Here is a 13322-nt window from a genome sequence, read left to right on the forward strand (position 1 = left end):
TCTGGTCACCACAGTTCAGTGTGAATTCACGCTGGGCTCCTCCCTTGCTGGCTTCCCCTTCATGACAGCAAACTCTTACTGACAGTGAGTCATAGTCAAATGAGCCTCCCCCATCTCCAGGCCGTTCACACATGCAAACATGACGACCCCCTCCCCACCCATAGCAGTTGTATGCCAAGCGCAGAGCAAGGGAGACTCAGACCTTCAGTAGCACTTGCAGCAAACCCACCTCAGTTTGTGTCAAAAACAGTGTTTTCCTGGCAGCAGCCAAGTCCTCCACTGTAACTAAGGGGGGGCACCTGATTGATTTGTGTAGCAGCAAGGGCAGCACTGAGGATCTGTTAAGAAGCCACTACCTTCTCAAAGCTAGAAGGTGGAGAAACTACCCGGCCCAGGACAGAGCCCTCTCAAACAGCCAGTGAGATCTGGGGCCTGTATCCTACTTGACTTTCCCTTGGAGAAGGACGGAGGCTGGCTCCCAAGGACAGTATGGCAGCATGCTAGGGGGGGGAGTTTTTTCTTCCCAGGCACAAAGCAGGTCTTGAGGCAGTTGGCTAAAGTGGACTTAACTGCTGGGGGCAGACCTGCCCCTTCCAGGTGGCCAGCAAAGCCGTAATAGGGCCTTCTGCATGGGACAGAGATGGAAGGCACTGCCCCATTCGCCCTTGCCCAGCTCTTGAACACTCACAAGGTACATCCTGCTGCCCAGACAGAAAAAAAGAGCGCCCCTGCCCCCAGAGCTCCCAGACTCCATTGTAGGTGCCACCAGCCACATTCACTGATGTCCAACCCGACAACCAGGAGAGGCAAGGGGAGATAGTTCCTTGAATGGACTCGACCCTCACTGCCCACCGCATCCCCTGCCAGTCAGCGCCCGGCGTGGAGGCTAACATGACTCGGCTGTGGACTTTGCAGGGCAGCGTAAAATGCACTCTGTGCTGCAGCCTCTCTGCCCCCTAGTGGGAACCGCTGTAAAGAAAGGGCTTGAGCCTATGACCCTAGCTTCTGCCTAAGGGCAGGGGCCACGGAACCGCTCTCCCTTTACCCGATGTTGGGACGGGACAGCACAGTTGGCCCACAAGAGATGCCTGCCTGCATTGCTCTCTGCCTTGTTTTACCAGCCTCCGGGCCCCATGGCTCTGCCCTCAGTAGGAGAGGGCACCAGACCAGAGCCTGGCTCCTTAGCACCAAGTTTTATGCCCAGCTTGGATTGGCAGCTGGCAGAGGGCAAATTGCTGCTTTGTGCCTCCATTTACCCAGCTGCAAAAGAGGGACAGGCAGGGCTTTGTCACATAGATTGAGATTTATGGGTGGGACCAGGCAGGCCTCTAGCAAAACTCCTCCTGACTTCAGGGGGAACCTGGCTGACACAAGACTGAGTGATGGCTCTGCTGTCACTGTGTCGTGTGAGCAGCGGAGCTCACCCATCTGGCCTTACATTCCTCCCAGCAGGTCCCTGGCTTTGCTGGGCATGCAGTGAGAGTGAGCCATCAGCACTGAGATCCACAGCAGCGGCAGGTGGTCTCCGCCTTCCCAGGTTGCATCTTCTATCCAAACGCACTGGGATCAGGCTCAGCTTTTAAACCCATTTATTACAACAAAGCCTTCTGAGCTCACTGCCCAACCAAGGGGAGCTCTGCTGGCAGGAAGGGAGAGAGGAGTTCTTAAAGAATCCAGGAGCTGGGGTCCCCCCTCAGTACTGTAGTATCCTCTCCCACAAGGTTCCTTTGGGAATACAGCTACTCTGCCCATCCTCCCTGGCCAGCTTCCCCCCGCCCCACCCCGAGTCCTGGGTAAACCTGTGACCTCTACCCAGCATCCCAGCAGAGATCGTGAAATGCAACATCCGCCTGGGAGAGCTCACCAAGCATAAGGGAAGGCAGAGGGCTGGGAAGCTGGTAGGGGTCTCTGTCAGTGGGAGAGCTGACAGCTCTGTGAATATATTCTCCACCTGCAGCCCTGAGACTGATTCTCAGGCTGAATTTGCCTGGGTGTCCCTGGACATTGGTGCTGGCTTAGGCTGGTCCCAGGAGATGCACCCTGCCTTTCCAAAAGTTCCAGAAGTCAGCAGGGGGCTGGTCCATGCGAAGAAGAAAAAGGTTGCTCACTGTCAAACGAGCCCCAGCACAAAGCTCAGAGCATGTGCCTGCTGTGGTTGGAAGTGTCCCAGGCAGAGCCTCTGCCAGACAGAACAAGACAACCTCCAGTTAACACGAACCCGGCAGAACTTTTTCTTCCTTGTCCAGTATCTTGTTCCTGCCTCGGTAAATGGGAGGCTCTCCTGCTGCTGAGTCTCCGCAAAGCCTTCAACTCCCCAGCAATCCTACGCAGGGGCCCTGCTCCAGTCCTCCTGCACCTTGTCTCCAGCCAGAGCAGCTACCAGGACCCCAGCAAACTCCTAAGGGATCCAGGGGCTTGCGGTGCTGGGCCCCCCTGCAGGTTACTCACCCTCCCTACCCCGGCCTCTGAGGAGCTTAGCTGGCAGTGTCTACTCCAAGCCAGGTGGACCAGCTGCTGGTACAGGTCAATCGACCACTGCCTTGTCACAGGGCCACTGGAGTGAGGGCAAGGAGGTTATCAAACCACAGCTGAGGAAGAGGAGGAGGAGGAAGAAGAGGAGGAGGAGGATGCCGTGGCTGCTGAGGAGGAAGGGGAGGAGGAGGAGTTCCAGAAAAGCCACCTCCTCTTGGGCTGCCGTTTCTGGTGGAGGTAGTCTTCCTTCTCGCGCTCCTTCCGGGCTCGCTGGTAGTGATCCTCTTCCTTCAGGTACCAGACAGGTGGCCAGCGGTGCTTCTCAAAGTACTCCTGGTTCTCTGTAGGGGTTTGGCAGCACAGGGGCAGGTTAACAACCAATCCGGGGGGGGGTAGCATCCCCCCCAGCCCTGCAGGGACAGTGCCCACAGCCCGGAGCTCACAACCCCTTCCCAGGCGCAGGGCACTGCTCTGCTGGCTACCCTGCCTTGGCCTCACCCCACTGTCCCCCCAGCTGTCCTCCACCCTCCTGGGGAGCGACGCAGAGGGCGGCTGCTAGTGCTGACCTGCTGACATGGCCTTCATGTCCCGAGGGAACTTCCGGCAAACATTGTTGTAGTTGGTGCAGATGTGATGGAGGCACCAGTCTGCCAGCTGGTACGCGCAGTGGAACTGGAAGAGAGGCAGAAGGCTGTGAGCACCGACGCAATACCCGCAAGGGACAGCTCCTGCCTTACAAACTGCCAAGCCGCCACCTCTGGGGTAGAAGGCGACAGTTGGTCAATACATAGATAACCAGAGCGCGGAGGAGGATCTGCTTCCCCCGCAAGTGGGGGAGGCAGTTACCCAGGCTGGAATCTGACCACCCTGCCCTAGGGTTTGCTGTGACCGCAAGAGGTCAGGGTGTTGCCTTCATGTCTCAGCTGAAGGCTGGTACAGCAGTCCCTGAACACCTGGGGCAGCCACTCAATACCGATGGAAGAGTTCCACCAACGCTGCTTCTTACACAAGCCCGCGTCCCTGAGAGGTCTCCCATCCTGCCTCGACAGCCTGGCCCTGGGCAGCATGCAAGGCTTGGCGGGCTCCTGGCACTGCATGCAGCAGGCCCACCGACAGCAATTTTGGCCACCAGCGCAGAAGTTTATGGGCCTCCTTGCCCTGCTCTCCCTTGGCTCGGACCACAACCAGCCTCGCCCCCTACAGGAGCCCTGGGCCAGCCCAGTCCCATCCAGCACCTGCTCAGATGAGCCCCCAGGGCAGCCACACCACACCTCCATCTCTTCCTGGACTCAACATGCCTGATGAGGAAAGCCACAGCTGCCTCTCTTCAGTTGAAGATGCTTTTGATCTGCTCTATGCAGGTCCTAGTAAGCCAACCCGAGAACCTGCATGGGCCATATGAAAAGTATCTTCAACGCAAAAGACACTTTCACCAGAGCAGGCAGAGCTACTGTGGCAGTGGCTGAGGCCCTGTTAATAGACCAGGCCCCTGGGCAAGTGCCCCCTCCCATGGGCAGGCTAGGCATGAAGTGGCTGCTTGCAGAAGCCGTTTATCTAGTTGCTTTCCATTGGCTTCGCTTCGTCTTTCCAGCTGCTCTCCCCTTGAGTTCTCATCCCCCAGGAGTGCAGCAGCCCATCAGGGCTGCACTGGAAATACCCAGAGGAGCGACTCAGACCTGCGCTAATTCCAGGAAGACGAGGACGTCCCCATCGATGTCCACCAGCATCTGCGACGCCTCCATCAGGCCGGCCACCATGTACTGCTCTGTAACACACACACACACACACGGGGGTTAGCCAGCAACTCCCAGCACGGTTCTGGGACACCAGCACGTCCTCTTGGAGCTCATCCTGGCCGTGCATGTGCTGCAGACCAATAACTACTGCGAGCGCTATTTTAGTCTCAAGGTGCTGTTCTGTTGAGGCCGAAATGTTTCATGAAGATGTATCTATTGTGACGGTTAGTACAGGCAGGAAGCTGTGATGTACACGGGGAGGGAGTGGGGACAGATTGAGTGCATGGCAAGCGACGCTGTGAATCTGCTGGGCACTAGCACTGCCACAAGCTAACTGGTTGGGTGAGGACAGCTGCTGGGCACTCAGGGGAAGATCAAAGCCCTCTGGGGCTCTTCTAGTGCCTGGCAAGCCAGAGCATGGAGGAGCCTCTCTGACCCAGCCCCACCCCTTGCCTTGCACTAAGTCTTCCTCCAGCTGGACCCTGCTGGGAGAGGGCAAGTGCAGAGCTGAGACCCTGCCCGGTGGGAGCTGAAAGTCGAGGTTTGGACCCAGTCCTGGGATGGAAGTGATCGGGGGGGAGGCGTATGCTCCAGTGAGGAACCAAACCAGATGTGGAAGGCTGAGAAGTTGCTAGAAATGGAATTGTCACTCCCTGGCTGCTGCCCACCCCCTAAGCCCTCAGGCATTTGTTACCCTGCACCGCTCACTACGGCCTGGACCTGCAGCGTGCTGCGGCTGGCTCTCCAGACCACACCGCAAGCCTTCGGAGCCCTGTTGAACTGCGCCAGCCCTACAAACGCTGCCTCACAGCCAACGTTCCCTCTTACCTTCTCCATCCACGGGCGGCATACGTTTTCATGTGCCCTCAGACACGTGCTCATGGCATCGCATGAAGCAGGCCGCCCGACAGCAATTTTGGGCCCCAGGGCAGAAATTTATGGGCTGCTTATTCATGTGCCAGCCCACAGCTCTCTCTTGAGCAGTGCACAAGTGCACAGCTCACAGGAAATGCTCCTCTCAGCACCAGTGTCATCTGCTGGCCCATTCTACAGGTGACCACTCGGACAACTGGATGTGCATTGTGCTCAGGCCAGCTTTACAGCCGCTGCACTGGGCGAGACCAGTAAAGGTGACGGAGCCAGCAGGGGCTGTCGCAGCCCATGCTGCGAGGGCAAGGCTCTGCACCGAGATCGTGTCCCTCTGAACTGCAGGGATCACCAGGCCAGCCCCCACTCCCAGAAGCAAGCGCTGTCAGCCTTGGTTTTGGGCGCTGGTTTGCAGGTTCAGCTCGACTGGGAAGAACCTTGGGAGGCCCATCTCCCGGAGTCACCAACTCTTCCGATGGAGGCAGGTACAGAGGGCCCGATAAGGCAGAGCCTCTGGGTCCCTTTGCTCACTGCTGGAAGTCCCCTGCTGGCTTTCTCTTCCTTGTCCAGAGGAGGTAGTGACCTCAGCAGTGCCCTCAGTCCTTGGTCACTCAGACAGGTTTCGAGCTGCCAGCCATGGTCACCCAACCCCTCCTCCAGCTCTGGGCGCCTGATTGAGGGGATGGTTGTGAATGACCAAGCCCTGGGTGCTCCCCGACCACAGGCCCTCCCCACAGCACCCTGAGTTACCTGTGAGAGCCACCAGGTGCGGCAGACACAGCCGATTGGCCAGGATGATGAGCTTCATGTCATCGAGGTCCGGGCTGGAGCTGAACTGGCCGGTGTACAGGTACTCGAGAACAGCCCGCATGCAGCTCTTACTGGTGTAAGGTAACACCACCTGTGCAGGCGGGAGGTGGGCACAGACCAGGTTACCAGCCAAGGGGGCACAGGCTCTGTGGCCTGCCCCACACTTTGCCGCTCCCCTGTCCCCGAGTAGCCAGCTTATTCCCACCCACCAGGTCTTTTTGGGGCTTGGCTGCACCCGCCGCTGGGGATTCCAGCTGTCCTTTGCAAAGCAGGGGAAGCTGCCCTGGTGCAGATCCCCAGGTCTGTCTGCATAGACACCTTGTCTGACCTTTTCCCTGACACTTCAGCCTTCTACCTCCCCAGCACCACCTGGGCAATGGCCCCCAAAACCACTTGGGCTTGATTCTCATTTTCTCCCATCCTATGCAGCAAGGCGGGAAGGAAGACAGGGTTTCAGCCCCTGTGGCACTTCCTGGTTCTACTGCTGTTCAGGGGTTTGCCCAGCCCAGGTGTAAGTTAGTGGCCCCAAGGCTGCTAGAACAGGTATGCTCCCTCTGGACCCCGGCAAGCAGAGAACAGCAACAATGCCTGGCACTCCAAGCACCCACCCTGCTGGGGATTGGGAGCAGAGTCCTCACCCTAGTTCTACAGCTGTGCACGAGGGACCATTCCCACTCGCTTACAGGCCCCCTTGTGCTGGCTGAGTGGGAGGCAGGGGCTGGAGTGCAATGGAGAGAACTCAGTCTCCGTTTGCCCTCCCAAATGTCCCCCCATCCAATCTCCTCCTGCTGCGTGGAACTTGCCAGATCTGCTGACTGGACTTCTCTTTGCACCCCTCTAGTCCCAGCTTGCAGAGAGATCTTGGCTTCCCTCCCCTTCCGCCCCCTGGGCCCGGCCTCGAGTGAGGAAAAGCACTGAGTCAGTGCAAAAAGCATTCAGCCTTTTCTCTCTCCTTAATGGCTGAGCTCTGGGCTGCCATGCAGCAGTGCAGGGAGTGGAAGCGCAGGCTCATCAGAACTGCCGGTCAGGTGCTGCAGAGAGCAAGGTGCAGCCCGCCTGCCCTTCTCTCGGACTCAGCACTGCGGGGCTGGGCTGCAGAGAAGCAGAGGAAGAGAAGGCGAATCCCAGCCCTACCATGGTGTTCGCTGCCACCCTTCTCACCTCTTGGGTACAGCTCTCCACAAACGGGCCCCCAAACATAGCGGCCATCCAGTCGCAGCTGGAGATGAGCAAGGGCTTGTGGGCACTAATAGCACCGTCGTCCAGGATGAAGGTGACGTCTGCAAACAAGCAAAGGGACCTCTGTCAAGGAAGGAGCTCACCGCCCAGCAACTGGCCCCCTGTGTAGCAGCCTCAGCCACCCAGGACAGAACTCTGAGGCCGCAGAAGCGGCAGTCACGCCAAGGAATGGTCCAGCATCAGCCCAGGCTCAGGGAGCAAAATGGACATTCCACTCTAACAGGCTTTCCCATCTCCAGCCCTGCTCAGCAGTTGCCTGCTTGTGAGCATTGGTGGTGGGGGTTGTCAGTATCGGAAGAAAGTGAGGAGGAATGCACATCACCTAGACCACAGCTGCCAGCACACCTCACATGGGTATCGTGACCCCCATTTAACAGATGGGAAAAGAAAGGTACAAAAGAGCATCCGCCACGCAATTCTTTGGCTGTCCTGAGGGAAGAAGCCCCCTTTCGTGGTCCCCAGGAGCACACTGTCTTCTCCAGGTACCCCCCTGCTGAGCCAGATGAGAGACTGGCTACACATGTGACCTTGGGGTTTGCTGAAATGGAACCAAGCCACCCAGGGCGATGCTGGGACATTTTATGTCAAGATGTCCTACAGCTGTATCGTGATGTCACAATAAACCGAGATGACACAGCACCAGAATGCCACAGCAACCAGCCCAAGTTCATTGCCGTCATGTGTCGTGGTCTGAGAGGCCCTGGAAGGGTTCTCAGGACCCCAGCACCTCCCTATACTGTGGGCTTCCTGTCACAAAAGGGCACAATCCAGATCAAGTGGAAACTAAGTTGCTTGAGCTGCTCCTGTTGTGCAGGACACCAGAGATGAGAGCTGGGCTTGGCAGGAGTCAGAATTGATGACCTTACAGTGACACAAATCTGCACCTGAAGCCCTGAGCAAAGGCCGGGCTGCACAGCCTAGGAAAGTGACCACCTGTTCAGCAGCAGCACCCAGCAACCCTGGGCAGCAGCGCTGGACACTGCTCCATTCCTGTGCCTCGGCCTTTTGCTGCAGGGAGTTCTGCTAAGCCTCTGAGTTCCGTCCCCACCGCCCGCTCAGGCCTCGGGTCCTCCCCTGAGACTGCTACCAAGGGATCCCAGCAGTGGCAGCTGAGATCCATACGCCTGTCCGGGAACCAGCCTGAGATACAACTACTCGCGCATGGGCCATCTAACAGCCCTCGGAGGGTGCCAGTTCCCAGTCACTACTCAATCAGACAGGGCTGACTGGAGGCTTAGAAAGGTGCAGAAGAGAGAGAAAAGGGTCCCTGGGCCAGGCCCAGGCCCACGAGGAGGAGAGAAGGGCTCCCCATGTGACGCCCAGTTGCCTGAGCTCCAAGCTCTTCCCCCTCAGCAAGCAACCCCCGCCCATCTGAACCACCCAGCCCCGCCGCCACTCCCCCACAACAGAGAAACCCCCAGGCCGTACCCGAGAAAGTCCCCTTGGCCAGGCACTCCTTCACACGGTTGGTCCTCCTGACGTGGAAGGCTTTGGTGATCTCCTGGTTCATGAATGCCTCGTTGTTCAGGATGTTGGCCACCATCATCCTGAGGTCAAAAACCTCCAGCAGCTCAGCGATGTGGGCAATGTGCATGAGGTCCCTCTCGTTCTCGTCCAGTTCCCCTGTGTACAGGTACTTCAGCACTGCCCGGAAGGGTCCAGGTTGGATGGAAGGGTCCATCGTCACTACCACCATCAGCCGGGACTTGTAGGTCAGGGGGTCGTCGGCCATTTCCTCCTGGATGCTGACGAAAGCACGGCTCCAGGAGGACAAGATCCTCCCCCGCCTCAGCCCATGCTCCCCGTTCTCGTAGCTGTTGCCCCGCAGGATCCCATCGCTGGTGGAGGCTCTAAGGCACGGTTTACGCTGGTTGGAGCTGAACTCCTCGGCGCTTTCGCAGATGTCAAAGCTGGCAGCTCGGAGGAGGAAGTCGCGCCCGTGGTGCCTCTCCTCCTGATGTGCCATCCGTGAGGCACCGGAGGCAGCGGACCCAGAACTGGCCCCGGCCACGCCCTGCTGGTCCTCCTCGCTCAGGTCCATCAGGAACAGGTCATAGAACTTGGAGGAGGAGGTGGAGAGGTAGATCTTGTGCGCATAGATTTTGATCCTCTCTTGCAGCACCAGGATGACGTCCGCGCACAGGGGGTCCTCCAGCAGGTGGGCCGGGTGCTCCTCATTGTTTGAAGGGGGGTCTGGGACCAGGATGATGGGAGGTGGCGGCTTAGGAGGCAGGAAAGGGGCTTGGAGCAGTGGCCTCTGGACGTTGCGGAGGTGGGACTTCCAGAATTGGAGGTGCCGCCGGGAGATAAGGGCAGCCCGGATGGCATTGTCAAAGACATCCTTGATGCCAAACTGGGCTACCACACTGGTCTCGTAGTAGGGGATGCCCAGCTCTTTGGCCACCTCCCTCCCCTTCTCTGGGGGCAGAATCTCGTTGGGTTTGATGGGCCTGCAATAAAGAAGGATAGGGACCAACTGTGAGTGTCTCGGAGGCCCTGGGAACACACAACCAGGGGCCTGAGCAGGGTACAGCAGGGGAGAACACAAGTCCCTGTGGAGTGACAAACACAGGCTGCCCCTGGGCACAGCAAGCTGCCTGGGGCTGGCGGGGAACATCACACCCAAGGCTCAACCAGTGCCATCTTGGGTCTCCATCTTAATTGTCTCCTCCTTTTGCTGTCTCCAGCACGTGTCCTCCTGGGTCGGCCCTGTCCCCCCGCCCTGCTTCATCCCAGTCTTTACCTGGCCAAGGGTCGTCTGGCTCGATTGACTGCTTCCAGGTCGGCATAGCGAAGGTCAAGCTGGCAGCCCACCAGGATGACAGGTGCTCGGGGACAGAAGTGCTTGATCTCCGGGTACCACATGGTCTTAACGTGGTGCAGTGAGTTGGGGTTAGCAATGGAGAAGCATAAAACCACGACATCAGACCTGAGGGTGGAGAAGAGGCAGGGCTCCCTTACAATTCTGCCCCCGCATCCATGCACTCATCCCACATGGCCTGCAGGCAGATGGATGTGGCCCCTGCCCTGCACTAGTACAAGGCAGGCTCCCTTCACAGGGGCTCAGGACCAGATGTAAGCATTGATTCTCTGTATGGCATTGTCCCCTGGAAGCTGAGCGCTTGGGTGGCTGCCCAGGAGAGAGCCAGGTGCCCCCCAGCTGATTAGCAGAGCACCCACAGCCAGCAGCCTGTGTGTTTCTGTGGGTGGTGCACATCCCCACATGCCTGGGTGCACAGAACATTTATTCTGCCCTGGATGGGAAAAATGAGGGGGAACCCTGCTGCATGGTGCTGCCTGGTAACCCCAGACGTGAGTTTATACGCAAGATTAGATTCCATAGCCAGTGCTGAAGTGTATTAAAATGCCTTAAAACAGGAGAAGAGCAGCAGTGAGCGCGTAATGCCCAACCTGCAAGTGGAACCCTGGGGCGCTGGGCACTAATTAATTAATTTGGCCATAAGCAGAAGCAGGGTGGGCTTGTTACCAGATCTGACAGTTGAGAGAAAGAGTTAGAAGACTGCTCCATTGAAGCTTAGAAGATTTAGCCACATCTGGCACTGTGTGGCTTCAGGTACAGAGGGAAATACCTGATTTCTGAGCATTTTTGGGTATCCATGGAGAAACCACCGGGGCACGTAAATTGATGCAGCCCAGCTATTAAGTGCTGGAGGTCAAAATCTGCCTGGCCAGACCAGCACATGTGAGCAGAGGCTGAGACTTTATCAGATGTGATCCTGGATATGTGTGAATGGATGTGGAAAAAGAGTACAAAAAAGGGCAGAGCGAGCCCTGCTGGGGACCAGTGTCCCTCCAGCCACATGTGGAATGAATGCTGATGTGCACAGAGGCACGTGTGAACGTGCATGACCAATAAAACAAAGCCTCGCTCTGGGCGCTTGGCTAATCAGCTGGGCAATAGCTGAATTCCTCCCAAGCTGGGCACTTCTGCAGCCGCTCGCAGGGGACGCTTCCTGGGACATCAGCAGTGATGGTCGGTGGCAGAAACTGGAGCGTGAACAAGTTGCTGTGGGGTGACCACCCTTGGGTTTTTTTTCTTGTTTGGCTGGTACCCATCTCAGTAAGATAAGGTCAGCATTGGGCGAGTGTTTTATTTTGTGCCGGCCTGAGGCAGGACGCATGTGTGGCCGGGAGGTGCAGGCTGTTACGCTATCTTGCTTTGTTTGTCTCTGATTTCAGGGATCCATGTCTGTATGAAATAAACTTTGTGGGTGTTTCACCAACCCAGTCTCAGTAAAACGTGACCCCCGCGTGGTCTGTAGCGTACAATTTGTGCCCAGACTTTTGAGGCTGCAAGGAGAGCCAGGCTGCCTCCAGGAGTGCAATGCACACTCCTTCTGTGGAAGCCAGTCCTCTGCCTCCTCACCCAGGAACCACGCCATACCCGCCACCCTGTCTGCAATGGACACATCCCTGTGCGGAAGTCAGCCCCGCTACCCCGCGTGGTGCAGTGCATGCACTCGCCCACGTGGGAGCCAGCACAGAAGCTAGCCCCTAACACCCCGCTTGCTGCATGCAACACACACAGCCTGCATTGAAGTCAGCCTCCCTCCTGCCCAGGAGGCCAAGCCCAGTCCTGGCACGGAAGCTAGCCCAGCCCATCCCTTCCGCTCCCCTCCCGCCTGTGGCCGCAAAGTATAGTGCCTGCATGGAAGCCAGCCCTTCTCCTGCCCCCCGCTTCCCCCGGCAGAGGCAATGCCCCTCTCCTTTCATGCATTTTCTCTCCTCTCGAGTGTCACCCTACCTTCCGTAGGCGAAGCGTCGATCTTTGTGGTGATCCCCAAAGGTATCCCAGAGGCGCAAAGATACACTAACGTCATCGACCACATCTCGGGAGCGCTCCAGCACCTGAGGGTGCAGCAGAGGTCAGCCGCCGTCCGCGTAAGGTTGCAGAGGGAAAGGGGAGCGGGGGTGGGACTAACTGCCCACTTGGGGAAGTTCAAATGCTGCCCAGCTAATTAGCAAAGCATCCACAGCCAGCAGCACGCGCCTCTGTGCACCTTACCAAATTCACTCTGCACCCCTGTGGAAAGTATTGCCAGGAATGCAGGTTAGCGCCCCGCTCGCTGGAGGTAGGACATTAAAGGGGAGTTAATGGCACCACAGAGCCTGTGCTGGATGGACTGCCCTGGGCTGAGCTTTGCTGGGGAAGGCAGAGTGCCCTGCCTAGCGGGACAGCCCGTCTGCCCCCCTGCTCCTGTGACAGCGGCTCTCACTCACCTCCTGGCAAACGCGATACTGGTCAATGGCCCAGACCGTGGGCACGTGGGTGGCGAGAAGCTGGTACTGCGTCAGCGTGGCATTGCAGGCCCGGGCACAAATGAGCCGGGTCTTGCCCACCGCGTTGTCCCCCACCACGACGCACTTGATAGTTTCTACGTTTGGCCTCTCATAATCCATGTCAGAATCCATTAATTGGGACCTGGGGAGACGGCGAGGGAGAGAGGCCCACGGAGATGGTGAGTCAAGGTCCCGAGCCGCTTGCAAGGCAGCGCCGGTGCCGCACCCAGCCCCTCCCCTAGAAAGCCCCTGGACTAATCCACTGTCCCAGACAGCAGCTCTGGAGAGGATCTGCTATCCCACAGCGACACTGGGCGACTCCTCATCCACCTGCAAAGACTCCCGCTTCTGAGTAAGATGGGCCGCACTAAGGTGGGCCCCCCACTGGCCAAGCCACCAGAGTGGCCAGCTGCCCCCACCCTACCCAAACCCCCCAGGCAGGAAGCAGCCACCCTACCCGCCCCCCTGGGAAGAGACTTCCCAAGCAGAAGCAGCCTGGTGCTACAGCAAACCCTGGGGAAGGTCGTCCGTAACTAAGCAGCCAGCCAAGACCTCGGCTGTGCCGGGGAGCAGGGCCACGCCCCTGGAGCTCTGCCACCCACCCTGCAGATGCAAGCCGAGACAGGGGTGGTCTGGGACAGAGCCCCGGGGGCATGGGCAGGGACGGGCGCCTGGGAGTGCCTGCCCCAGGGCCTGGGTGCACACCAGCTTCACCTCTGCTCCTGCCATACTCACAAGGCCCGATTTAAAGGGACTCCGGCATGGTCTGTGTCCCTCTCAGCCAAGCTTCCCTGGGAGGGGGCAGCTGCCAAGCTGGCGGAGTCGCTCCGTGTCTCATGCGTCCAGCGTCATTTCTCCTAGCAGGGAACCTCCTAGCGAGCATTCCCCCTTCCTCAC

The 13322-nt window shown here is 58.3% G+C and overlaps 1 protein-coding gene across 6 annotated transcripts in view; it reads right to left on the reverse strand.

Annotated features, from left to right (window-relative positions):
• Positions 1-20: 20 nt before the first annotated feature.
• The window catches only part of RHOBTB2 (Rho related BTB domain containing 2), a 31882-nt gene continuing 18580 nt past the window's right edge, over positions 21-13322 (reverse strand). For 3 of the 6 annotated variants that reach the window (XM_074981655.1, XM_074981656.1, XM_074981657.1), the window contains 9 exons: positions 12366-12567; positions 11890-11993; positions 9868-10053; positions 8553-9574; positions 7047-7165; positions 5826-5976; positions 4149-4237; positions 3039-3144; positions 21-2813 (listed from right to left, as the gene is read on the reverse strand). In XM_074981655.1, coding sequence (XP_074837756.1) covers positions 2578-2813; positions 3039-3144; positions 4149-4237; positions 5826-5976; positions 7047-7165; positions 8553-9574; positions 9868-10053; positions 11890-11993; positions 12366-12567 — 2215 coding nt within the window. In that variant the 3' untranslated portion in view covers positions 21-2577. Of the gene's footprint in view, positions 2814-3038; positions 3145-4148; positions 4238-5825; positions 5977-7046; positions 7166-8552; positions 9575-9867; positions 10054-11889; positions 11994-12365; positions 12568-13160; positions 13245-13322 lie in introns of those variants that run through there. The other 3 variants (XM_074981658.1, XM_074981660.1, XM_074981659.1) reach the window with 3 other exon arrangements.

Source organism: Carettochelys insculpta, chromosome 31 (genome assembly GCF_033958435.1).
Source record: "Carettochelys insculpta isolate YL-2023 chromosome 31, ASM3395843v1, whole genome shotgun sequence".
In the NCBI taxonomy this organism is placed as follows: domain Eukaryota; kingdom Metazoa; phylum Chordata; order Testudines; family Carettochelyidae; genus Carettochelys; species Carettochelys insculpta.